The sequence below is a fragment of the Chelonoidis abingdonii genome, chromosome 9, assembly GCF_003597395.2.
Source record: "Chelonoidis abingdonii isolate Lonesome George chromosome 9, CheloAbing_2.0, whole genome shotgun sequence".
Taxonomy (NCBI): domain Eukaryota; kingdom Metazoa; phylum Chordata; order Testudines; family Testudinidae; genus Chelonoidis; species Chelonoidis abingdonii.
The window spans coordinates 25106895-25134806 of NC_133777.1; the positions used below are offsets into that span (position 1 = coordinate 25106895).

Consider the following 27912-nt stretch of genomic DNA (forward strand, 5'->3'; position numbering starts at 1 on the left):
TACTGGAATTGAATGTTTATTTATTTTTTTTTAAGAAACAATCTGCGCTCCTTCTGTTTATCAGGTGAATACATGCATTTTAGGTCATTTTTGGGTGGGGTTAACACTTAAAGAACAAGTAACATTTGGGGCTAAATGAAATACCAATGGAAGATGGTAAAAATAAGTCAAATATTTAAGTTACAAGCAAAAAAATATTAATGCAACCAGTTAGATATTAAAGCCTGCTTTCTCTTACCAAAAAAATGGCACAAATGAAAAAAGCTTGACAAATTTAGTTTAAATGGTACTAAATTGAATGCAAAGCTTCAAAGCATTAACTTAAACAGAGGCATTTATTATTCCACTTGGAAAAAAAAATTAAAACAGATCAGGCTCCATGTGTAGTCATATTTGGATAGATTTAAGCGTAAGTCACATTTAACCCAGTACTTTCCAGAGTATGTGTGGAGCTTCAACATTAGCACTACTACATGAAGTAACTGTCTCACATCAAGAAATCCCAATGTTCAGCATCAAAGATCTAAGGAAACAAAGATATCCTATATTGGTTTAATTGCACAATTACGAATTAGTTCAACTAATAAGTGGAAGGGGGCTTCAGAATGTTTTCATCACTGAGTGGCACATTTGTCTATTCAAGGCTGATCATGACACCCACCTGCTGTTTCTATTTCATGGGTAAGAAATACCTCTGCTTATATCCTATAAGTAGGCCATTTTGCAGAATTAAAGTTGCTTTAACACCTTTTCTACTGTCTTACAATCCCATTTTACAAGTCAATCTTGGTTTAAAATGCAAAGTCTCATAGAATTGAAATTAGTTCTATACTTTATAAAAATTATAAATATCACACAAAGCCCTATGGCTTTAGGTCAACAGTAGTAACTTAATTGTACGTACACTGGCAGCTTTTTTACATAGTTTGCCATTAGACTGCAAACAGATTTTTTTATTATTTTTTTTTTATTTTTTTAAGATTCTTAAATGGTTCCATGAACTGCAAACTTTCAGCACAGTACAATGGAACTGTTGAAAAACTCCTGAACCTGTTGATTTATATACAAATTAAAAACAAAATCATTCCCCTTAGAACATATAAAGATGGCCTCCAAAATTTTTGAAAAATACAACATGATGCATCACGGACTTTGCCCTGCCTTTGATGGAGAACTTCTGTGCTAGAGGATTTTTTATTATAAGAAATAAAAACAGCTGTAACCTTGCCCCAGCTGATCAGGCAGGAGAATGTTGAATCAGAGGCTGGCTAGCAGAATGTAAACTTACCTTAAACTGCTTAAGCATACACTCACTTGTGGCCAAGATATATTAGAACAGAGTTCAAAATTATGATCTAAACTTAGGCAGAAAACTAGAGTAGAATTTTCAGTATGGTGGTTCTAGCATAGCTTGGCCCCATCCATGTGTTAGACCTCTGTTTAGCTGCAAGTGAATGTAAGGCAAGCTTAAAGCATGCCTGTTTTCTATTACAGTGTGGATGGGGCCTCCAGTTCAAACAATCCCTCCTCCCCCTCAAGTTAGCAGCTCTTCACCTCTTTACCCCTCCCTATTTTAGCCCTCCCCATAAGCAGAAGCTTTTGAACAAAAGTTCTTTGCAAAAAGAGGAAATCAAGATCAGATACTTCTAAATGTAAAAAAAAAAAAACTGTTTTAAACTTAGAAATTGTTCTCCTTTAAGTAGAGAGTTTTTGAAGTGTCTGCACTTAACAGTACTGATTTGCAGAGTGAGCATCTTTAAATCCAAAAAGTCAGGTGTGGATCAAATTTAAACTGTGTAGCCTGTTTTCAACTTTACATATTCATCAGGACATTCCGTTAAAGACATTGTAAGAAAGCAGGTTTTATCTTTGAAAGTCATCCAATGTTATTTTACATTTACTGAAAAGAAAAATCTTTTCTTCAGAATTAAAACTAGAAGTTAAGTTATTCTCTTAGCACTTGGCAAAACCTGCACGTCACTTCACCCTGAAGATGATGATGTCGTCACACACAAGCTAGTCACTCCAAGCAGTTTCCATATATGTGACCAGAAATCTTGCTCGTCAGCAGACGGAAGAACACAACCCTTTTCCAACTGTTCCCCATTCCCTCACCTCCCACCCCTCCCCAACATGGGCAATTACTTCACACAAAATGTAAAATGGGATACGGTTGTACACAATACCTACCCTTCACTAATATTGAACAAAAAAGCCTATTCTCCAATTACAGGACATTTTTTTCTAAATTTAGATCAGCACTGGTGCAGTTTGCACTGTTTATGTTTACAAGGATAATACCAGTAAGTACATATATGTTCTTAAACTGAAAATGTAAAACCCTATGACGTTAATTGGGGAAAAAGTTTTAATACTGCTACTTCAGAGCACTAAAACACACAAAGTGAATCCAATAAAGATCCTTGTATTGATTCAATATTAAGTATTAATTGCATGACCATCATAGCACCTCTTTACATTATCACACAATCACCAGAATTATCAACTGCTTTTAAAACTAAAAAGGGCACAGTCCAATATTTATAACTTGCACACTGTTACTATATAGAAACTAGGTGCCTTATACAGTGCTGCGAAAATGGAAGCCTGCAGATTTGACAAAGATGCCAAGTCATATTTTAGATGATTTCAGTCAAACTGGCAATACTGTTGAAGCAAATACTCAACACAGCAGGAAATAAGGACAAAAGCATTCTATAACCAAATAAAACATCTGATATTTCCTTTCCCTTTAAGGATACAAGTAAGGTCACTTTTAGCCTTGGAACGGATACATGTTCGCCTATGATGATCTTGCTAGCTACTACACAATATCTGATGTCCTCTGCTAAGAATATAGTTTAAGAAAGCCGTAGTTACAAGAGGCATCTACTGTAATACCTAAAACTTCCTTATGGCAATTATTGAATTCACTTATTTTAAAACAGTGAATATGGGAAGATGGCCTCATGTTTCCTTTTCAATAGTACTCTGAGGATCAAGTGGCTTTCAAGCAGCATGGTGGGTTTGAAATTTTTGCAGTTTAGATCATTCGGTTGCGTTTATGAGTTGGTGAGTCTGTAATGACATCGCCACACTGGGCTGAGGTACGCTTTCTAGTTCCACCATTGTCCAAGTGGAGTGCCATTTCTTCTGATATGAAAGTGTTCAAATCAACATCATGGAGTCCATTTCTCCTACGACTAGCATTGGAACCACTGCTTACGTGAGTGGGAGAGCCTGGGGTACTTGAACGAACGCTTATACTAGCCATTGCACCACTAAGACCTAGGAAAAAAAAGAAAAATATTTTAAAAAGGCAATAAAGCAAGACAGAAGATGAGCTAGTTTCCTGCGCATTATAAGGAACTACACTGAAGTTTCTGTAATATGCTAGAAAAGTCATAGGTCAGATAACATTCCATTACCACTTGCATGTATATATGCCTGTGTAGGCACTGAAAGTCAGCCCCTTCTCAGCATGTAGAGTTACTAAAGTTGCTTCCTATACAATGCATATGAAATTAGTTGTTTACAATCTCGTGACATGCATCAATTACTAGTGAGAAAAAAAACTTGCTTCACCCAAATCCAGATTTCTGAGTGTATAGACAACCTATCCCGAAATGTGTGCTTTCAATTTAAGCAGTAATCAATTTAAAGATGAACTCTTCTTACTGTGTAAGTACTTTAACTGCCCTAGTAGTGAGTTTCTAGGGCATCCGATTTTGATCTGACTTCCTCTAACTCCCAGAATTATTAGATCGAGTCCGAAACAAAGCTACATTTTCATTTGTTAGGAATTGAGTTGATATGACAAAAAGACAGCATTTATACAGCAACTAAACTGAACAAGGTTTCAAAAATAGTAAAAAGTTTTTACTTTAAAGTTGCTTATTCTCAGAAGTGCCAGAAGATACCACTAAAGTTGTTTAACTTGGTTGAGATGTCTCAGTAAAGTTATACAAACATTTTATAGATGGGCAAGGTACTTGTGACAGCATTTTGGATATGAGATTTGTGAACCATTTCTAGATTGTGATCACTAGAACTTTTCCATTTTCAATATCTGAATTAACACTATTTTACCATTGAAATATTTGTGACTGTTCCTGATAATTACAGCAATATTCAACAATGTTCTCTGTTACATAAGCACACTAGGACATATTACTGCAGTGTAAGAATTCGGCAAAAGCAGAGTGTTCTAATGCATGATCAGCTCTTATACACTTGTGTTTCCACAGAACATATGAATCTACGAATTCTTTCCATACAAACTCACTGTCCTGATAATTTCAAGATAAGATAAGCAAGTGCTCAGATTCATGACACCTTATTTCAAGAGCACCTGGAGAGGAGTATATTCACTATACTGATTGTAATCAAATGGAAGCTGTGAACTAGAGAACAAAATACAATCAATCAATATCACATAGAAGAGCTTACTCAGGTATACTGGAAGAGCATAAAAAAATGCAACCAGAAAGGAAAGCGGAACCAGATTGTCAACACACATCACTTCTAGCAAGAGGAAAAGTAAAGAAGCAACTACTGAAAGTCACATCCACTCATTACAAAGAGTTCAGTATAGGATCTTGAATATATAACCTAGATCTGTATTGTCATGTCAACTTACATCTATTTGAGGTATTATATCTCCCTAGGTTCTTTGGGAATTTGACTTTAAAAAAAAAAAGTCTGCCTAGTGTTGCTGCAAGCAGCCCACACAAACTACCTGGAAATCTGACAAATACATTTAAAATAAACTTAAATTTTGTTGACTACATTAAGATTCAAGTGTGTAAGGTTCATTAATTTTTTTTTTTTTAATGAACTTTAGAAAAGCTTTAAAAGTTCATTCTTATTTAAGCTTCCTACAGGGGTTGTTTTCACAGGCCTATATTGCAAGACCACCAGCTTAACAAAAGTTCTCATTAAAAAGGAAAATATAGGACAAACAGCAAATGAAGTACTCTAAGTGCAGAGAGACTCATGGACAAAGACTCCATGGATATTCATGCTGTTGAAAGCTAGAGTGAAGTGCATTTAGAGTTAAAAACTAAATTGCTAGATTATGTGCCAGCATCACTGTTCCTGCTTTTCCCCATAACAAAAAAGAGTGAACAATCAGTAAAACCAACATTAAAATAAGGTGATACATCAGAAAGGAAAAGAACAAGTCAGCACTTTGGAGTCCATTTCTAGTTGCCAGAAACCCCTTTTGAAAGGATAGAGACAGGGAGACTGCATATAAAAGGTGGAGTCTGGTGGTGAGAGGAGGAACAATAGTAACAGCATAACTGACCTCTTGTACCTTAATGCTGAACAAGGGCTTAAATACAGCAACTGAGCCCTATGACCACAAACCAGCAATGAAGTCAATGGGCTCCTCACAGAGCAGGTTGTAAGAACAGGTTAACTATTCTGACATTCTTAGTGGAAGCTTGTGTTTGTTTAAGAGCACTAGTAAGTGCTTTTCCCAAACACATTTCTAATGCAAGATAAAAATCCAAGACATTCCAATAGCGGTCCTCTGGGCACTACCAAAATATAACTATTAAATGATGCTTCAATTCACAAAATCACTGGAACAGCTATTTTGCAAAAGAGATGTCTTTAGATTTTGAAGATATATTTAAACACAAAAATAAAATTTGTTTTAATATTCCTATGACTACAGTCAAAGTTACACAACAAATCTTTGAGAATCACATAGTATTACTAACAAGGAGTACAGGGCAACAAGTGTGATAGTGATGCTTTTCCTACTTATGAATTTACAACTTGCATGCTGCCATAAATTTGCAATTTTTGCAGATTACTAGAGAGCGACTCATGAGGTCATTCCACACCAAAAAAATTAAGAATTCTGCACACAATGTTTTAAAATTCTGCACATTTCTCAAAATAACACAAGATAATCATACTAGTTTCAATTATTTTGGTAATTTATTTCAAAATATGTCAGCAAGTATGTCTGTAACAATACAGACACAAAAATTCCCCAGGAGTAGAGCATTCAAGAAACTCCTATGACAACCCAGTTCCTGTTTCTCTGCCACCTTCCCCCTACCAGAGCCCAGCTGGGGGGCCACAAACCCACAACCCCTCCCTCCCAGAGCCTAGCCATGCCCCCACATCCCTTGGCCAATACGACCGAACGTCCTCTCCCCCGCAGAGCCCTGGCCCAGATAGCCTCCCCCACTCCTCTCCAGGACCCAGATACCATAGAGCTCAGCCATGGGGGAAGCCCCCCTTGCCCAGATACCCATGCCCACCCCCTCCTAGAGACCAGCCACAGGGCCTGCACTTCCTCCCCCCCGAAACCCAGAGACCTGGCCCCTCCCATCCCAGAGATCAGCTGTGGGCCACCCCCTTGCCCAGATACCTGCACTTCCTCCCAGAGCCCAGCTGTGCCCCCTCCCAATCCAGACACCTGCCTCCTTTACCCTCCCCAAGCCCAGGGATCCAGAGGGAGAAACAACCTAATGCTTTTTCTCATGCTTGTGTGGAATTTCCTGCACCCACTCTCTTTCCCTCAGGCCATGCTGGGAACTGCAGCTGCCAAGAACCCTCTAGCTCCCTTCACTCCCCTCAGCAGCATCCTCTATGTTAGAGCTGGGATCTGCTGGGTCGAGCGGCCCCTAGTGGCGGCCAGCACTGCTGCCCATTTCTGCAGGAGAAAGGAAATTCTTCACGCATGTTAATTTCTGCAAAATTCTGCATTGCGCAGAATTGCCCCAGGAATATATAGAGCCTGCACTATTAGTTATGTTGGTTAAATAGTCACAATACTGATTGTATGACTGATAAGTATCAGAGCAAGTTTCTTGTGAAGTTCTTAATTTGCACCATGTTGGTTAAGAATTTTAAGATTTACAAGGTAAAATACAAAATGATGAATGGAAAATTTTTTTAGTAGTGTTGTCTCTGGTATAGAGTACCCGAAAGTTCCTGAAAAAGATTAAATGTTTCAAATTCAACTAAATTTAAGTTTATTTTAAATGTATTTGTCATATTTCCAGGTAGTTTATATGGGCTGCTTGCAGCAACACTAGGGAGACTTTTTTTTTTTTTTAAAGTCAAATTCTCAAAGAACCCAGGCAGATATAATACCTCAAATAGACTGTAAGTTGACCATACAGATCTAGGTTTGTGAGCTCAAGGTCCAGAACTGAAGCTTCTTTTAACTTGGTATTTCTGTAAGGACGAGATTGAGGTTTAATTTCAGACATCATTGTCAAGTGCTACCTTTTTGAAAGAGGTCTGTCCAAGTGACAATTAACACTGGGATAAAAGTGTTTTGATTTCTGAAGACAGATACCTAGCCCAGAATTAAAATGTGCACTTGTTATACTTGAAGAAAAATAAAGGTTGTGAAGGGTTACAGTAGTGCCTGAAGTGATATTGAACATCCACATTACTTTCAAGAGATTTAGATAAATTTGCATCATGGTACATTTAAATGCCCGTGCAATAACCAGGACACATACAGAAAGGTATTAAAATGAGATTATAAACAGGCCTGCTAATTCACAAGGACCAAGGAACCCATTCTGAATTATTAACTTCTACAAATAGAAAGAGAACACTGGAGAGCAATGATAACGTATCACAACATGTACTTTATTAACTGTACTTGAACTTGCACTACTTCATATCAAATATGCAAACTGTAGTGTATTTTGTAATAATGAGATTTTAAGAAAGCTTTAATAGAGCACTCATTACTAATTTTCTCAGTTAACAGAGACTAGCATTATACACAATTTAATCCTTTTACTCAAGGTAAACACAGCTCATTGTTCTCTTATAAACTACTGTTCTAGTGACTGTTTATCACAATTTTAAGCCATGTTACCAACTTCAAATATAGAAGGTTTAAACAGATGCATTGTAGGGTAAGTTACATAGCAGCTGAATGTTTGAAGGAGGATGTCAGTTTTATTAACAGAACAATACTTTAAACTCAACAAGAAACAAGACATTGTAGAGCAGTGGTTTTCAAACGTGGGTCCGCAGACTATGTCTAAGGGGTCTGCGAAAGCTTACCACAGAACAGTAGTTTTCAACCTGGGGTCCGCAGACTATATCCAAGATTTCCAAAAGGATCTGCACCTCTATTCAAAATATTTTTATGGGTCCACAAATTAAAAAACTGTTGTAGGGCAATGACCCACAGTTCAGATAAGACAATCCTTGTGTGAAGAAATCATTCCGATAAACTTAAGTTATATCTTCCTTACTGTGCATTGTATCAGGCTAGTTTTCAGTGTGCTCCTACTAGAACACTACCCAAGCAACTAAATAGCTTAAGTGATTAAATTAACAGAAAAAGATACTAGATAGCAGTAGTGAGAAGGAGAGAACATTATTAGTAAGGAGTATAAGACATTTCACTATTTCAAGTTCTAGAGTAAGGAATAAGCTAACAACTTTTGTAATGTCTGTGCAGGTAACTATGATATTTCAGCCACACAAGGTAGGACATTCACACAACCTTCATACAAGCGGTGTGTTACATTGGAGAGGACCTTTCATTACATGATCAGTGCTGGCCAATCACTGTTCAGCACAAGAATTGCATTTTAAGTATTGGTGCATATGCAGCATGATTATATAAACAATTGTAGCGCACACAATAGAGAAACTAAGAAAAGTGTAAAGCAAGAAAATGTGTTCATCTTCATTGCTTCTTTATGCTGCATCAAGACTGCATTTTTTAAAATTTCTGCTTGCTTTTGCATTTGAAATATTAAGCTGCGACTTCCTTCTCTTTACTGAAAGGCTTGAGATTGAGTAGCAGCAGCTGTATCACTTTAGACTGAAATTCAGCATACCCTTCCCCTCAATTTAGGGGTGAAAGAAGAGGAAGAGTTCTAGGGTTAAGTTATAACGCATGACATCACTATTCAGATTCTCCAACTGTTGCCAAAGTCTTCCAGTGAAGACAAGAAAGCAACAATAGTATTTCAAGTGCAAGTACAGTCAAGAGCTTTTTTAGAGTCTAACATTAAAGATGCATATATTAAGCATGAAAAACCATCTAAAAATATAAGTGGAAGCTGCAGTACATTAAAATTTGATGGCTGTTAAAAATAATTTCAGGTACAAACATTAAAACCGTACACATTAGCAAACTAAACAAGAGCCTGGAATGGTTAACTAGAGAGGACATGTTTCATGAAGGAACTCTGTGCTATGCAGTAGAATAGTGGTTCCTCATCTTTCATGAAGTTCCCCAAAAAAATTCATTTTGGAAGTAGAAGTGGTCCACTGGGAAATATTAACTTGTATCTCAAATGCAGATGACAACCAATAAAGCCTCTGGACCAGTGTGAGAACCACTGTAGTTGAAGGGAAATAATAATCAGGAAAATAGGAAGAGGATTTAGTTTAAGTAGCAACTACTGAAATCTTCTGGATAATTTATCCAAGTTCCAGAGAAATTTTGGTTTATTGAAATTAAATGTCCATTTTAAAAAAAAATTAAGTGGAGACACAAGGAATCATTATCTGAAGTGTACTGTGGAAAAACAGGATTCACTAAATGTCTATTGCTACATATAGTCACCTATTTATTGCCACTCTCCACAATGCACTCCATGACACCAACTACAAAAATAAAGTTTCATTCTCTATAAAGTTATAGCAACCTATGTTAATACAGAAGTGACATACCAATAGTAAATACTCTCTACTCCACACATCTTATTCAGTACCAGGCAAACTGATTGAAACTACAGTAAAGAACAAAACAGTAAAGACACATACATGATCATAATTTGTTGGGGAAGAGTCAACATTTTTTTGTAAAGGGAAACCATGCCTCACCAATCTACTAGAATTCTTTGAAGGTGTCAACAAGCACATAGACAAGGCGGATCCAGTGGATATAGCGTACTTAGATTTTCCAAAAGCCTTCGACGAGGCTCCTCACCAAAGGCTCTTTAGAAAAGTAATCTGTCATGGGACAAGAGGAAGGTGCTCTCATGGGCTGGTAACTGGTTAGAACGGTAGGAAACAAAAGGTAGGAATAAATGGTCAGTTTTTAGAATGGAGAGAGGTAAATGGTGGTGTTCCTCAGGGGTCTGTACTGAGACCAATCCTGTTCAACATATTCATAAGTGATCTGGGAAAAGGGATAAACATTAAGGTGGCAAAACTAGTCAAGACTGTTAAAGTCCCAAGCAGACTGCGAAGAGCTACAAAGAATCTGGAAAGAGCTACAAAACAGGGTGACTGGGCAACAAAATGGCAGATGAAATTCAATGTTGATAAATGCAAAGTAAGGCACATTGGAAAACATAATCCCAACCATACATATAAAATGATGGGGTCTAAATTAGCTGTTGCCAAGATCTTTCTTGAGAGGTATTATCGTGGATACTTCTCTGAAAACATCCACTCATGTGCAGCGGCAGTCAAAAAAGCAAACAAAATATTGGGAATCACTAAGAAAGGGATAGATAAGACAACAATCAATATCATATTGCCTTTCTATAAATCCAAGCTACACCCACATCTTGAATATTGCATGCCAATATGGTCAGCCCATGTCAAAAAAGATATACTGAAATTGGAAAAGGTTCAGAAAAGGGAAACAAAAGTTATTAGGATTATGGAATGGCTGCCATATGAGAAGAGATGAATCAGACTGCGACTTTTCAGCTTGGAAAAGAGATTGAAGGGGGGATATGACACAAGAACGGCCTTACCAGGTCAGACCAAAGGTCCATCTAGCCCAGTATCCCGTCTACCAACAGTGGCCAATGCCAGGTGCCCCAGAGGGAGTGAACTTAACAGGCAATGAAATTAAAGTGATCTCTCTCCCTACGCATCCATCTCCATCCCTGACAGAGGCTAAGAGACAAACCCATCCTTACCCTTCCTGGCTAATAGAGGTTAACTCCCATTATGGCTATGATTTTATCCATGTTCTCTTTTTAAACTGTTATAGTCCTAGCCTTCACCAACCTCCTCAGGAAGGAGTTCCACAAGTTGACTGTGCGCTGGTGTGAACGAAGAACTTCTTTTATTTGTTTAAACCTTCTGCCTATTAAAATTTTCTTCTTGGTGATCCTAGTTCTTGTATTATGGGGAATAAGTTATAACTTTTCCTTAATCCTTTCCTCATATCACTTGTGATTTTATATACCTCTATCATATATTCCCCTTATTCCCTCCTTTTTCCAAGCTGAAGAGTCCTAGACTCTTTAATCTTTCCTCATATGGGGACCTCCCCAAAACCCAATCATTTTAGTTTGCCCTTTTCTGACCTTTTTCTAAGTGCCAGTAATATCTTTTTTGAGATGACGGAGACCACATCTGTACACAAGTATTTGAGATGTGGGCGTACCACTGATTTGTAATAAGGGCCAATAATATATTCTCAGTCCTTATTCTCTAATCTCCCTTTTTAATGATCCTAAATCCTGTTGCTTTTTGACCACCTCTGCGCACTGCGTGGACATCTTCGAAACTATCCACCGATGGCTCTGAGATCTTTTTCCTGACTCATAGCTTAAATTACCCCATCATATTGTAAAATGTCATAGTTGGGGTTTATTTTTTCCAATGTGCATTACTTTACATCTTATCACATTAGCATTTCATTTGCCATTTTGTTGCCCAATGCACTTAGTTTTTGGGAGATCTTTTGAAGTTCCTTCAATAATCTGCTTTGGCCTTAACTATTTAAGCAGTTTAGTATCATCTGCAAACTTTGCCACCTCAGTGTTTACCCCTTTCTCCAGATCATTTATGAATAAGTTGAATAGGACTGGTCCAAGGACTGACCCTTGGGGAACACCACTAGTTACCCCTCTCCAATCTGAGAATCTGCCATTAATTCCTACCCTTTGTTCCCTGTCTTTTAACCGGTTCTCAGTCCAGGAAAGGACCTGCCCTTTTAACCCATAACAGCTTAATTAATGTAAGTGCCTTTGGTGAGAGACCTTGTCAAAGGCTTTCTGGAAATCTAAGTGCACTATGTCCACTGGATCCCCCTTGTCCATGTTTGTTGACCCCTTCAAAGAATTCTAATAGATTAGTAAAACGTGATTTCCCTTTACAGAAACCACATTGACTATTGCTCAACAGTTTATGTTTTTTCTAAGTATCTGACAATTTTATTCTTAACTACTGTTTCAACTAATTTGCCTGGTACTGACGTTAGTCTATAAAATTATGACTGGTGTGGAGAAAGTAAACAACACATTATGTTATATAAGAACTAAGGGTCAACAAATGAAATTAATAGGTGCCAGGTTTAAAAACAAACAAAAAGCAAATATTTCTTCACACAACACAGTCAATCTATGGAACTACTTGCCAGAAGATGTTGTGAAGGCCAAGACGGTAACAGGGTTCAAAAACGAACTACATAAGTTCACGGAGGATAGGTCCATCAATGGCTATTACCCAGGATGGGCAGGTATGGTGTCCTTAGCCTCTGTTTGCCAGAAGCTGGGAATGAGTGACAGGGGATGGACCATTTGATGATTACCTGTTCTGTTCATTCCCTCTGTGGCACTTGGCATGTGGTCACTGTTGGAAGACAGGATACCTTTGGTCTGATCCAGCATGGTCAATTTAATGTGTGCTGTAGTCATAAGAACATAAGCTCTGCTCTTCTCTTTCAACCCACACACCTGCATATATCTTTAGCAAGCACTATTTGCTATTGATATTTGTAGTAAACTACTCCCTCTCAAAATACAAAAGTAAAAGGGTGATGAAAGGCTGGCATCTCTAGCAGGGAAACTTACATATCTTTCTTATATACTAGAGAATGAAGCCAGAGTAACCTTTTCAAATGATGGAGAATGTGGTTGGGGATGACGTGCTGACTAGGTTAAATCAAGTAACCAGGTTCGTTTTGCTATGATAGTATTAGGGCTAAAGCAATCAAATCATTGTTAGCAAGTTCTTGGATGAGTGACATCCATGAATTTAATCCATTTTATCAGTGCTTCCCTACATCCTTCACTCCCATCACTCTGAGGGTCACGGCACTTGTTTCAGAAGAACAGAGGTGAAAGAATCCCAATCATTGATAGACCCAGAGTTACTGTCCTTTTGATGAAGTACATTCAGAATGGAGTACCAGAGACTGCTAAAACTTTGGAATACAGTACACACTGACCATGCATTTACCAATCAGAGCAGCATTACAACTGAAGTGGCTTGAAAATGAATTATTTCAGACAGTGTTACTCATCAGAAAGCTCCAGTGTCACGTGCAGATCCCTCATAGCCCAGGGTGCTACTTTACTATTCTAATAAATCAGAAAAAAGCAGGGCTGCAACAGAGATCCTATAGCACAGGGTAAGACAGCACGGCAAGCATGCCATTCCTACTCATTTTGGGGGGGAAAAGAGTGATCATGCATTAAACTCCTTTAAGAGGGGTACTTTATGCTGAGGGAGTTGTGATTAATTAAATGGTTCTAAAACTGGTCTAGGGAGCATGCACTGGTAGGTCACTAGCTGCTGAGTACTCTCCTCCAGCTGCTTCTATTTTTTCAGGGTCTTCATTACAGAGCATATAGATGCTTGCAGAAGCAGCCAGAAATAAAAAGCCAGTCTAGCTGCGCCTACTAGGAACTGCTACCAGAGGAATCAGTCACTATTTATTTTAGGGTTTTGTATAGTTCCCACCACCATACCATTGATTCTAGACAGAGAGGAATGTGGAAGTGTGTGGCTGGGGATGACGGAGCACGCAAGGAGACCAAGGAGCCACGTGGAGGAGAGCAAAAGGAACTGAAAGTAGAACAAAGGAAGACTTAAGTGTGTAAAGATGATATGCTATACTATGTTACAATATACACTTTCCTAACACTTTCCACCATATACAGTAGCCTTAGTTATTACAGGAACATTGATTGCATGATCACAATGGTAGGTACGCAGTCCACTAACATTACTGTAGAGATCCTCTGAGGAAATCTGAGTGTTCCTTGTCTTTCATAGGAGATTAGTAATTCAGGAAACAAGGGGAAAACCAAGTGAATTTCTACTTCTGGAAATCATGACTAAGTTTCTTTACAGAACAAGTGTTCTAAACAGTGGTTTGACAGTTTCAATGGAAACTGAAAACAAATCCAGAAAGCAAAGTTTTGGAAGCATGCATGTGTAATTAGAGAAAGCACACATATAAGTTTTGAAAATTTGGCCCTACAGTTTTCCTGAAGCTTTAAACTTGTTGCAAAGGAAGTCCTGCAACAGGATCCAATATACTTTAAAATAGTTTCAGCATAAAGCAGTGTCTCATAAGAACAGCCATACAGGGTGAGACCAAAGTCCATCTAGCCCAAAATCCTGTCTTCCAATAGTGGCTAATTCCAGGTGCTTCAGAGGGAATGTACAGAATAGGTAATCATCAAGTGGTCCACCCTGTCGCCGATTCCCAGCTTCTGGCAAACAGAGGCTAGGGACACCATCCCTGCCCAGCCTGGCTAATAGCCATTGATGGACCTATCATCCATATGTACCGCACAGATCCCCATAAACCCCACAATGCAGAAACCAAAACTTAATTTACAGTTCTCCTCATGCTTCAGGAAAAGTCGATCTGGACATCAGTTTATATCAAATAGTTAAAATATACTCCCAACAGTTCAAATAGCTAAGCCATTCCATAGAGAGGGAGCTTAAGCAGGTAACAACCTGCAACATCACATTTGTTTTTGTGGCAGAGTTTGACTATCTTTGGGTTAATGTAGTTTTCAAAAGGCTACCTGTATGAATAGAAGTGTATTGATGCTCAAGGCAAGGATTTGGGAACAAATCACAGAGTTAATTGGTTCATGATAGTACGTTCTCTGACTCCAGAATTATTTTTTTTTTTTATGTTAAATCAGAGAATCTTGCCTACACAAAACACAAGTTTTCTGGAAGGAAAAGTTACAGTAACTAATACAATTCAAATACACAAACAAGGTTTCATAGAGATGATGACCTGTAGTTTTACCTCATTTTAGCATTGTACACCACCTAACTTGATTTCCTTTCACTTCTAAGAAGACACTGAATTGTTTCATAGAAACTATATAAAGATTAGGGGTTTGTCTTCAGTACCAGGGAGATCGACACTGCTGCAATCAATGCAGCAGGTGTTGATTTAGTGGTTCTATCGAAAACCTGCTAAAATCGACATCAGAGCGCTCTCCAATCAAGTCTCATACTCCAGCTCCCAAAGGGTAAAGTAAATCAACTGGAGAGCATCTCCTGTCGATGCAGCAGTGAAGATAGCGAGGTAAGTTGACCTAAGCTACACTGACTCCAGCTACGTAATTCATGTAGCTGGAGTAGCGTAACTTAGGCTGACTTACCCCAGTAGTGAAGACAAGCCCTAAGTGAGAGCTGCTTCACTTTCAGAGATCTGGTACTGTTTCCTACTCAAAGGCCTAACCTCCAGGTAAAGTCCACAAGATTGCCAGCTAAGAAATCTAAGAGCCCTGTCATATCTCCCATATTAAGTTAGCAGAGTTGGGGAGAGGAGAGAGATCAGGTCTTTACAACACATGTGAAGTTGAACAGTGTGCAATTTTGGAGTGAGTCTCCCTGCAGGTACCTGAACCTTCTCTCTTCCCTACACATTTTGGGTAGACCTGTTCACTTTCCCAGACTAACCCATGGCTACAGGATGTATGTTTTTTGGAAGCTGAGAAAAGAAAGCACTAAACAGATTCAAATAACAATTACTCAGACACTTTGAACACCTCCCTATTCCTTTGTTAACATAGCTTCTCCCTCTCAACAGATTCTCAACACAGAGAACTTCATAGATGTATCACATAGCAAGGATAGCGGCTCCCTCCTGCCCCCAGACCCAGCGTGCCATGCACGTCCCCTGCCTCAGCCCCACACTGCTTGCCTCAGGCCCCCACAGCGCCAGGGGTGGGAAGAGGCAGAGCCCGGTTCTGAGCGGGGCAGTGAGGGATACTGCCCCACTGGAGGGACCCTCACAGCTCTGGCACCTGGGAGTCAGTGGCCATCCTCTCGGCTCTGCCTGCATGGAACTGCGGAAGCAGCTGTCAGCGCCTGCCCCCTCACCTCTTGCTCCCCTCACATCCTGCTCGCAGTCTCTTCACTTGTACCTCCCCCTATCACTCCTTTGCCGAACCCCTTTCCCTTGTACCCACTCCTTCACCCGCACCTCTCCCCATGTACCCTCCTCCTTCCCTTGCACCTCTTCTCCCACAACCTTCCCGATAACCCTTCTCCTCCTCCACCCTCCTCTGCAAGTACATCACACCCCGTTTCTCTGCTACTGTAGAGTCCTCAAGTACCCCCACACCCGCTCCTCTGCCTGAACCCTCTTTACTAGATCCCCATCCCTTTCTGGGTACAAGGTTTGAGGGTTAGTCCCTATGCCTTCCATGTGCATTTGGATGCATGTTGGGGAGAGCCCAGGGCTGGGGTAGTGGGCAGCCAATTTTTTTTTAATTGGGGCAGCAAAAAACCCAGAGCTGGCCCTGCCCCAGCATGTACGGGGCCCGCCTAGTGCCCAGCAGGGGAGAGAAGCTGGGGCCCTGCGCCTGCTGGGGACAGAGTATGCCAGGGCTGCGGGCACTGATGTTCTCTGTCCTCGTGGCCTCTCTCTGGATTCATATATTATGTAATATTAAATATGATGTGTTCTGTATTATTTAATATACAAATACAAAATAAGCCTTGAAAAACTGTTGGTGCCCACCACTCTTCTGAAAATATGAATGTGCTACTGGTCACAAAAAGGTTGGGGTCCCCTGGTCTAAAGATTGGTAAGGGGAATGATATGGAAAGTGACAGATTCTTGAATTTTGTCTAATGTATTCAGACAGGAGGAATGCAGTCATTTTAAAAAGAATAGGTAAACATGAACCTAGTCACCAGATGATTAGTGTAAGATAGACTGTCTGAGGAAGAGAGAAAATGTGTATCAGGAGGTGGGTGACTGACTTGTAGAGTTGTATGCCAAGTGAAGAAGTGGAGGGACATTTCTAGACATAGTACAATTGAAGAGTAGGGGCAGCTAGACAGGAACTTGATGAACTTTTTCATATGGTATCTAAATTGTTTACTCCTGGGGGAATTCTGCACTGCTGTACGCAGGCAGAAATATGTCACACTGCAGATTCTCTTTGTTTTTCTGCAGAAAAACTGATTCGGTGGGGAAGCAAAGAAGTTGCACCAGTGCTCACTCACCCCTCCTCGGCAGTGTCTATTTGGGCAACCAGGGGAGAGGTAAGTCACCCTGGGGTCGGGTCGGGTGGGAGGAGAGGATAACTAAGGGTATCCAGCCCCGCCAGGGACATTAGTCACAGCTTTGAGGGGGAAGGGAGGGAGGGTGGGGAGTAAGATAACAGATGGAATTCCCCCTCCCCTGCACAGAGCAGCCCAGCTGGGTCAGATCAGCCTCAGAAGCTTCCCATAGTTGGCCTGCAGGAAGCTCTGAACCCCGCGTGTGTGTGTGGCGTGGGGGGGGAGGGCATGACTTGGAAGGGGTTTTGGGTGCAGGTGGTGAGGCTTGATGGGGTGTGTGGAGGTTCATATACATGGGGGTTGGGTGGACAGCAGAAGCAGCTCCCCATACACTGACTGCCTTCTCCCACTTCCTGGCCCCATCACTCCTCAGCCATAGGGTGAAGGGTCACTGTACAAGGAGCTGCTCCCCCTGTCCACACAACCCCCATGCATCTGGACCCTCCCCCCACCCCCCTATACCAAAACCCCCCGTCAAGCCTCATTTTTTGACGTATCCAGAACCCCCGTCTCCCCAAATGAAGCCTCCCCCTGCATGCGGGACCTCCCCATATCCCACGCCCACTGACCCCTCCCACACCCACCAAGCCCCATTCTCTCCCCCTTAGACACCCCCCCACCCCCCCAAGCCCATACCACCTGGACTCCCCTGCAGAGTCCCATTCCCCCTGCACCCAGAACTCCCCAACAAGCCCCTGTGCATCCAGATCCACCCTGCACCCGGACCCCCCACCAAGCTGCTTGCACTTAAATTATGCAATACAGAACCCTGGTATTCTAGGGATTTCTACACCAAAAAAATTTAAAAAAATTTAAAATGCTACATAATTTTATATGGCAAAAAAACAGTAACAATATAAATCATACTATTTTCAACTACTTTGGTAATTTATTTCAAAATACTAGTCAGCAAATAATTGAAAATGGTGTGATAATATTGTGTTATTTTGACAAATAAAATATGCAGAATTTTAAAAAATAGTGTGCAGAATTTAATTTTTTTTTGCACAGAATTCCCTTTTAATGATTAAAAGATATTACTACTTGCTCCTAAAGCAATGTAACTTTATTTTTTGCCTAGTGGTTATTAAGTCTGTCTGCATAAATCCTAAAGAATTGCACCTAGCAGGCATCCGAAAGAATTCAGGCACCTACATGATGTAGTCACCACCAGAATCAGACTGCCGCCCTCATCTCCAGTTGCCCTGTAACTTATGAATATGAATAGTGACTCAATTATTGGGGTGTTTACTATATGAGAATGTTGGTTTTGTTTAATTGAAGCTGTAAGGGGGAAAAAAACAGGACCAAAAGAATGGTTCAAGCTAAGCCACTTCTCCACAAATACTTGAAGGTTAAGAGAGAATGCCAAGAGGCCCACACACAGATCAAAAAGGGACTCTCAAAAGGAGGGGGAGTTATGCGGAACCAGAGAGACCAAACCAAACATTCTGTATCTTCTTATCTTGGTTGTGGCTTTGCTATTGAAATTCTTTAAGTTTATAACAAAGTCTGTAGTATGATAGTACTGCACTCAAATTATTTCCTCAACTGAAGATGCCAGCAACCTATTATTTATTTCCATGCACACCCCTTTCCTCCACCTGGTCCTGCTTCTATCTCCCTAACTCAAGTTTTAATTTATTCAGTCTCATAGGACAGTTGAATTAAGGTTTCTTCCCCATAATAAACTCATTTTGTAATTTACTTCTGGGCTGGGCCGGCCCATCATTTTATAGTTTAAGGAGTCTGCTCATTTGTGTTCACATCAAAATTTTTAGATGACCCAAAGAATGGAAAAGGTTTAGGATATTTTGAGTAGAGAAGTCATGACACTTGAGACGCTGGGATTGTTTTACTCTGAAAGGATGAAGAAGTGAGAGATGAGTCTATTAAGTATCCATTGTGAATAAAAAAAAGTTTTTTTTTAAAAAAGGTAAAAGATGAAAGCACTTAACAGTCAGCAATAAAAAGCAAGTAACCATCAATTTAGGTTTATAAGTATCAGAATATAGATCTTTGTTAACTTAAAGCTACCTAGGAGAAATGTTGTAAACTGATCCCTAGTAAGGGCTGGGGAAAAAAGAAACCAGCTCCTAGGGTTTGGGAGCCACATCAAGACATTATGGCTAAATAAAAAGTTCAAAACACTATATTCTGCACCTGAATCAATTTCTCTAAAGCTAATATATCATGCTTTCAGACAGTCAGAACCATTCCTCTGACATACACCCCGAACCACATTATCTTAATGAGAACTCCTAGAAATAAAAATGGCAGCTGTGCAGTACTAGTAATGGCTTCTCTAAAAGCGTGACAGCTTTTCCTATAAGGAATATTCTCCTATGAGCATGGCTTGAAAGATGACTTCACTAGTAGTGCAGAGCAATGAAAAGCTGATCAAAGTTTGATTGATCCACTCAAGAAGAAATGCAATCACTTGGCCCATTCCTGACCAGTCAGGATACTAAACATACCAGTGAAATTGGGAAACTGACTAAGCAAAGTGGAAAGGCATTAGTAAAAAGGAACAGATAAGAGGGAGCGTAGGCCAATCAAGAACTCTCTCTTCCTAGGAAAAAGGCAAAGGGACAGTAGGGATAAGACAACAGGCTCCCATAAAGCACAGAGAGGAGAAAACAAAACTGTTTTCCAGTGACTGGTGAAATCCAGGTTTCAGAGACATCAAAAACTAAACATGAAAGATTCCATCTACTCTTCCACCAATGGGTAGGATTAATGCTTTTATAAAAAGACTGTGTCCTTTCCAGAACTAAGTATGGCTTTTCAACAGCATGTTCCAGAAACTGGTTCTGAAGATACAGACAGCACCTCATCATCAGTACTGGCACTGATCAGTAGATGAACGGTATGTTTGGTTTTTTAAGTCCTTTTTCTTAAGCATGAAATCATTTTGCTGAAAGAGGGTGGCTACAAGTGCATCCTAAACTCACTTTAGGAGACTACTGCTGCACAAGATACCAATTTCAGAAAATGCTTTGCTCCTTAATGCAGAAAATTTTTTGCCTGCACTTAGAATTTAACAATTGCACCACTTCTTAGCAATTAACTAAGATGTTAGTAACACATAACTGCTCCAGAGCAAGTGCCTTTATTCAAGGATGCTAGCTACACTTCCTCTCTGGTTATGCTGTAGTGAAGGGAGCTCAAAATAAACCCCACAGCTTAACAGAAAGGTATGCTCCTCATTAAGGATACCCACCCATCTTTTAAAAAGGAATATTGAAAAAGATTACTGTTACCATGCAGAGCTATGGCTTCACGGAAGGGCTGCAAATCAGTCTCTACAGATGAGCTAGTTTCTGTTGAAGTAGCTCGATTAGGGGATACTACAGTCAGTCTTGGGGGAGCTCTAGAGTTTCGTGGAGGAGGAACTTTTCCACATAGGAAGCTGATCAAATCTTCTCTACGAATAGTTCTTCTGCGTTTTTTAACCCAAGCTAACACATCCTTATTGCGACGCTGATAGCCAATTTGAATTCCTACATCGAAGCTTCGTTGATGGGCATCCACGCTTTCTGAAAAAAAAGACAAAGAATGTTCTTAAGTGTTGCATCTGAAACAGAATAATTAGTATGTAGCTTGTTCACTCCTAAGGGTTACCATGTGTCTGATTTGACAAGAATGAGATTGCAAGAGACCACAGCCCACCCCAGTTCCCTCCTCATGTTGAGGTTCAGAGCAACACTTCTTTAACATCTTCAAGAGATACAATCAGGACAAACATTGGTATACACAAGCTTAAAAAGTTGCCTTCACAGAAGATAGTTTATATCCTATACATATTAAACTGCTAAGCAGGGATGGTCTCTTTTCTGTGTTTGCATAGGACCCAACACTGCAGTTCTCAATCCCAAGTTGGTGTTTATGGTGCCATCAAAAGTATTTGCTATAAATAAGTGAGGACTGACTATACTCAAGTTTTGATGTAAAGAGTCAGAGTTGTGTTTAAATTGAACTAGTTTAAAACTAAAGCATTATCTATGGTATTTCAGTTAAATCAGTACTTAACAGTGGAACCTTTGAAGAGATTATCAAATCTAAAGTCAACTTAAACAAATTTAAGAGTAATTTCTGATATTACACTTGAGCAAGTCCCCCTGATGAGTTTTGGCTTTTTATGCTCCCTTTTAAAGTTATTCTCTTCCACTGTGTGCAAGAATATCCACACAAACTAGAGAACAAGCTAAACACCAAGTGCTATCACACAAAAGCTCTTGTCCTTCTGCTCTAGGTAAACAATTTTCAGAGGTGTGATTTCTTTAGAAAGCATCCCCTGAATTCAAGGCAGCCATGTACTAGAACTTCAGCAATGTTCCAAGTTTCATTTTTTGCAAATTGTCCCACGTGGGACATCTTGAATTATTCCCTGACTTATTACATTCATGTATTTCATAATCCATTAAGGTATATTTCGTAAAAGCCTTTCACGCCTTCTACTTGCAAAGCCCAGTACAAGTTTAGTGCACAAAATCTTAGGCTGGATCTCCCTCAGGTATTAGATCTCCTACGAAGCTGAATTTCATTCTGGATACTGACATGAGTTGTCAACCTGTGCATTTCATTTTGTTATTTTCTAGTAGATCCTTTCAGATCATTTGATCCACTTTAAAGGCGTTTCTAACAACTCTGGCTAACTAGTCTAAGAACTATATTAGTATGTTACTGAAATCATAGTCACATTTTACGTAGGATATACAATGTTCTGTACTCATTGTGTTCATTCTACTGTTTCTGCCACAACAGTTTCTTCTCAGTGCTTTGCCAACAGCGATTTCAGCACATGAACAAGACACCATGTTTGCTCTTGCTGCATAATGAAGACATGGAGCTTAATGTTGGAAAGTCCACTCCAATTTCCTTTACTTAATCTTTCAGAGAAAATACATTTAAGAACTTGGCAATGCTCCTTAAATGAGTGTTTCTGAAGCTCTGGTGTTTTTCCCCGATTGGGGAAACACTAATGAACAAAGAGTTCTATGCCTAAACCATGTCAATAGCTCTTTCATACTTGTTTATTCTAATAATACAGGTTTCTCACTGAAACAGCATTATACATGATTTACCTGCAAATCAGGTTCCAAACTAGTTTTTACACATAATATGCAAAATTGCCATATCGTATTTGAGAATCAAGGTCAGCAGAACAATCATTTAAGATTTGTTTACAAGGCACTATTACTCAATTTGAGTAAAAAAAACACCCACCCCCCCCAAAAATACTGGTGTTTATTCTGACCACAACAAGTAGGAAAGCTTCAGCCACCAGAGTTTAAAAATTAGCAGCACTTCAAAACATATTTGGCAAATACCATTCCCCAAAGCTTTAACTGGGAGGAGTTTGGATGTGTTTAGTGTATAAAGTGAAGATATAAAACAAATACACAATTTCACATCCTTTACGATAAAAATATTTGAAGTGGTAAGCCTATGAAAGATTCCTCCTCCATATTAATATTTTGATGTTCAAGTCTAATAGCTACTATTCAAAAAGGATGCTCAATTCACACTGTTGAAAGGAACATCAAAAAGATTATAGTAAGAGAAACAAATAACTTCCTCTCAGTTTATCATGTGCATTTGACCATATTCTGCCTGGTCAAAACCACAATATTTATGTTTATTTTATCACACAGCTAAAGAAACATTTTTGGAGACTAGGAAAATATGAGATTACAAAAGCTGGTGGAAGGACTCTGATGCAGATCTACTTATGAAGCTAATAAGAACTCTAAACTAGTTTTCAAATTGACAGTGTTCCTTTAACTGCTTGCCAGGATCACCTTCAACACAGAAAAGTAAGACAACAGACAACGGAACAGAGTCCACATAAAGCCATCAAGGTTAAGTCCCATCTACTCTATGAAAAGTGATCTGTTGCTGAGATACATGAACAATGGGCTGGCCACTATCTCCAGTCATATGGTGCTGAAGACATTTATTTGGCTGCTAGTATAGATGGGACATGCCTTGCCTTCATTAGGAAAAAAAGCTGTTTTAATATATTAATATAGCACAGACCAGGTAATTGTAGTTTTACCACACAGCTGATCTAGGTTAATCCTACACTCCCCTCAAGGTTTAGCTCCATCAGCTAAGACAACAAATAACTAAACTTGTGTTAAAACTAAAACTGACTTGTCTAACCTAAGACCTAATATTCCAATGAACACATTCCTTTTTCCTAGTGAAACCATGGCCAACAAGATTTCTAGACATCACATTCCAACAGGTCTCTAGCACACTTTCTGGAATGGTACCGAACAGTTGTATCCCCTCTGAACAAGCAGCCAAACCATTTTCAGGACAAACCAAGTAGGATCTGGAGGACAGTTAGTGAGCTACAGCCCATTTTCTTTGTTTAGATGGACTTTTTGTCAGTCGATCTAAAAAACTTAAAATATACTTCATGCCTAGTGCTGCAACTGATTGGATGATATTGTATGAAGAGTGATTAAATGCTAAGAGCTGAATCAAGTTTAAAAGTGAAAACTATATGCAGATGAACTGAGGTGTGATGGAGAACTGAATATACTTGAAAAACATTGTGTTTTATTGTTTATTCAGATCTCATTAGGGCCAGATCTGTCAGGAAATTAAAAAAAAAGCCAATAGTCTGTTACCAAGTAAAAAATGGCTTTTTTTAAGTATATTTAACAGATGTTCCTGATGTAGGCAGTTTGAGATGCTTGATTTATCATACAATATTCCTTTGACTTTTCTGCAGCTTCATATGAAGCACACTGCCTCCCACACCTTTGATAGTAACCACAATGAACCAAGTTTTAAAGAGCAACAATGTTTAGAACTTTTTAGTTCTACATCTGTGTTTAACATTCTACCCTAGCTCTCCTTGTGCAAAGCTTTATTCAGAGGGATTCTGTTCCTTAGAAATGTAGGTAATTTAATGTAGTCCATTAAAGAGACAGTACTTTTAAATACCTGAAACATGTTGCCCATGTGTATCATTTTACAAACCTACTTTGATTTCCCCCTCCTCCGTCTCAGAGACAGTCATGGTCTACACTTTCTAAATTCTGAAAAATTCACACCCCTGAGCACAGCAGTTAAGCCAACCTCATTCCCCACATAGAGCAGCTAAGTAGATGGAAGAAAGGGAGGCTGATTAACAATGTTGATGGAAACACCCCTTCCATCAAAGTAAACATCTATGCTATGGCACTACAGAACCCACAGTGTAAACATGGCTGCAGCAAATAAGACTTTATAGAGAAAACAGTAAAACTGACTGTTGACAAAGTCAGTGAAATATACAAGACTAAAAAGATTCATAATTTCCAGTGCTACTTGGAAGAAAAACAGGTAAATGTTCTCAGAAAGGTGTGTAATTTAATGACTATCAATTTAAATGATCTTATTCATGTGAGAGATCATTTTAATTTCATGATAATGTATTTTCAAGTTATTCTGTTACACAACCATGGCCAAACAATGCCATGAATTTAATTTTTTCTTGCAAAATCTTAAATCAAATTCTTTAACTGAATCCAGTCCTTCCTAAAAAGGGGAGGTGCTCTGAAGAGCCACAAATCAATAAGATTCCAGTTTATCAAAGTTTACATATAGGCAGTAGATATTCTAGACAGATCACAGCTTTGATTTACACAACAGCTCCTATTTATCCCACAGTGATAGATGAGCAAGTGGAAGCTCTGTTGCAGTTTGACTGTCATCAAGGAAATATGGCTGACTAACACTTAGTAGCTGCCAAGTCAAAGCCTAGGACTAGTGTTTCTGGCTATTCCTTCAAGCCCACATTCCATTTGGAGAACTGCATAAAAGGAGAGATTACAATGTATTTCATTAACTCTTCATGGATGGTCTACTGTAAATACAAACAGACATGCATTTTTACAAAGGAGAAAAAAAGTCTCCAATGTAATGGTTACACACCTACTGTTTCCTCCCCATTTATTACTGCATGGTGAGAAGCCTGATCTGTTATCAGAAATACTACACTGCTAAACTCAATTCAGTCATCTGAAACAAGTCCATGGACTGATAAATCACCCAAGTGCTAACAATCAAAGATAAAGCATGCATATATGTGGTTCCATTTAGAATTCTAGACATGAAGAAAAATAGATATGCAGTTAAAATCGTACAAATAATAAACTCAAGCAAAAGAGTAGTTTATTTTAGGGTTCTCCTTTTTTAAAAGCTCTGCTTTTGACTCATCACCATTACCAACAGACAATGGTAGTGAGAGCCACAATGCCACAGTTTGCATTGTTCAGAGGGCTGATTTGGGAAAGTCAATGAACATTTCTGTTCCTATCAGGATCATTCTGCAACAGTGACCTATAAGTACCTTTTCCAATCAGATGCTACAGAGAGAGAGTTAAACTCAGCATATCTTTGTAAAAAATCTAAGTGTCATCAAATTGCTAAATATGACTTTACATTTTTGTGCATAGGTGCATTTTGTGCCTCCTAAGTATCCAGGAGGTTCTGTTTGTATATTACAAGATTAGTGAAAGTTAACTTTCCCCCCATTTCCTTTGGACACCTCAAATAGTCACTAAAAGATGTCAGCATGAATTTAACTGATACAGGTAAGAGATCTAATAAAGAATGAGCATCACTGTCCTACAACCAAATTTCAACACTGGCCCACGTTAAACCTTAGAAGGTATGCTTACTAAAAAATAACCCTCTTAAGTTTGCATCTGGAACATGAAGTCCACCTTTCAAACAACTTATTTTAAAATTACAAGTGACACAAAGGTATCTCTCTCAAATTCTATGCTATGGCCTGTACTCCTCTCCCCAGCTTACCAGAAGGACGTGCACACGTTGAGAGCTTTATTATGCAAGAGCCTAGGAGTGGAACAACTTAAGTTAGTCACTCACATGAGCCAACGCGGAAGAAAGTTAGCTGCTGCCAAACTATTCTGGCTAAGGAAAGGTTGCAAGCTTCAGGGAGCAGCTTGATTTTACGAGTAAGGCCGGCACTTGGGAGTAGGTGAGGGATAGCGCCCAAGCCGGCCCTTACCTTTGTAGAGGTTGGTGACGGCGGTGGCGGCATTCTGGAAGGGGACCCAGAGGGAAAGCCCTGGCTGCTGGCACACCCGGTCTGCAGGAATAGAACGACACACACGCTGTTTATTTTGGAGACACTAACTCCAAACGGCCATGTTAGGTTTCGCCATTTTGTTCAGCCTCCCGGAGGCAGCCCGGGACCGGGGTGTGGCTGGGCCGACCGCGCCTGCTTCCCGGAACCGGGATAGGCAATGGTGACCCAGCACCGCCGGCGCAGCGTCCTGTCCTGCTCTGCCCCCTCCCCATAGAACCCAGTGCACAATGGGGCCGGCCCCGCGCTCGCCATTTTGTCGGTGCCTCGTCCCTCGGCTAGACTGCAGGAGCCGCCTTCGGGAGGGCTCGGTCTCCGGCTCTCCTCCCCTCGGCTGCTCTGCGGGTCACCAGGGGCTCCCTCTCACACCCCAGCCCCCGCCTCCGGGGTGAGTCTCGGCGGCGGGACCCAGCCCCTCGCTCCCCCCGGCGGTCGCCGAGCGCTGCCGGGAGTCTGCTCCTCCCCTCACGCCAAAGGGCCCCCTTGCCGCCATCCCGGGGCCGATCCCTTCCGCCCCCCCCCCTCCACCCCCGCCATTTTGGGCGATCTCTGGGGAGGGGCCGGGGCTCCAGACACGGCTGGAGGCAGAAGCCACGGAGCGGGGTGAGGGCGGCGGGTTTCCTCGGGGTCGTCCCCTCCCCCAGGGGGGCTGGAAAGGTGATTTCCAGGGTAGCAGCGGAGGCGGCGGCTCCACCTCACGCCATTTTGTTTTCCCGTCCGCCTCTATGGATTGGTGCGGAGGCCCGGCTCCTCACACTGCCCGGGGAGCCCCCACCGCCCCTATGTGGAACCGCGTCCCCACCACACCCCCTCCGGCTTCCCCGGGGCCTACCCCAACCGTCCCCCCACCCCCGCAGGGTTCCTCCCTCCCTTCTCAGCCAGCTTCTCGGCAGAGCCTCCCCCTCGTAACCCTGCTCCGCCCCGGCCTACCCCACGCCGGGCGCCCCGCTAGCCTGCCCCGCTCACCCTTGTAGAGCTGCGCCACGGCGGTGGCCGAGTTCTGGAAAAGGTGCCACAGCTTCTGCTGTTTGTGCTCGGGCTGCGCGGCGGCCGCCGCCTCCTCCTGCAGCTCCGGGGCCAGCGCCTCCTCCTGCTCGGCCTCGGCCAGGCATTGCCGTTCCCACTTGCTGAACCAGTGCTCGGGCCCATGCTCCTGGATCTCGGCCTCGCCCTCCTCCTTCTTGTCCTCCATCCTCCGGCCGGCTCAGCTCCGCTGCCTCGCCCGGACCCCCGTCACACGGCAGCACTCGCCTGCCCTCCCCGCCGGCGGAGGCCGGCCGGCCGGGCTGCTGCTGGGGCCGGGCCGCTCCTACCTAACCCCCATAATCTCGGCCTTCGCTCACCCTACCTCCAACCCCTCCGCCGGCTCCAACCACACTGAGCCGCAGACGCCGCCCCAATCCCAGTAAACCCCAGGAAAGGCAGCTGCCGAACCTGCTGTCAAAAAAACCCCGCCCCTCGCTCTCTCACTGGCAGGCTTGGCTCCACCTTTGCCGGTTTGAACGGTAAAGCCCACATCCATTGGATAACTGCGTGCCCAT

The 27912-nt window shown here is 41.0% G+C and overlaps 1 protein-coding gene across 2 annotated transcripts; it reads right to left on the reverse strand.

Moving 5' to 3' along the window:
* Positions 1-27819, reverse strand: HAPSTR1 (HUWE1 associated protein modifying stress responses). 2 transcript variants are annotated; one of them, XM_032798357.2, is made up of 4 exons: positions 27338-27819; positions 26294-26374; positions 20520-20795; positions 1-3288 (listed from the first exon to the last, which is right to left on the reverse strand). In XM_032798357.2, the coding sequence occupies exons 1-4, from the start codon at positions 27561-27563 to the stop codon at positions 3044-3046; spliced, it is 828 nt and encodes a 275-aa protein (XP_032654248.1). In that variant the 5' UTR covers positions 27564-27819; the 3' UTR covers positions 1-3043. The 2 variants fall into 2 exon arrangements, with proteins under 2 accessions (XP_032654248.1, XP_032654249.1); XM_032798358.2 differs by lacking the exon at positions 1-3288 and adding an exon at positions 7102-9350 and having other exon boundaries at positions 27338-27814.
* Between the last annotated feature and the right edge of the window lie 93 nt (positions 27820-27912).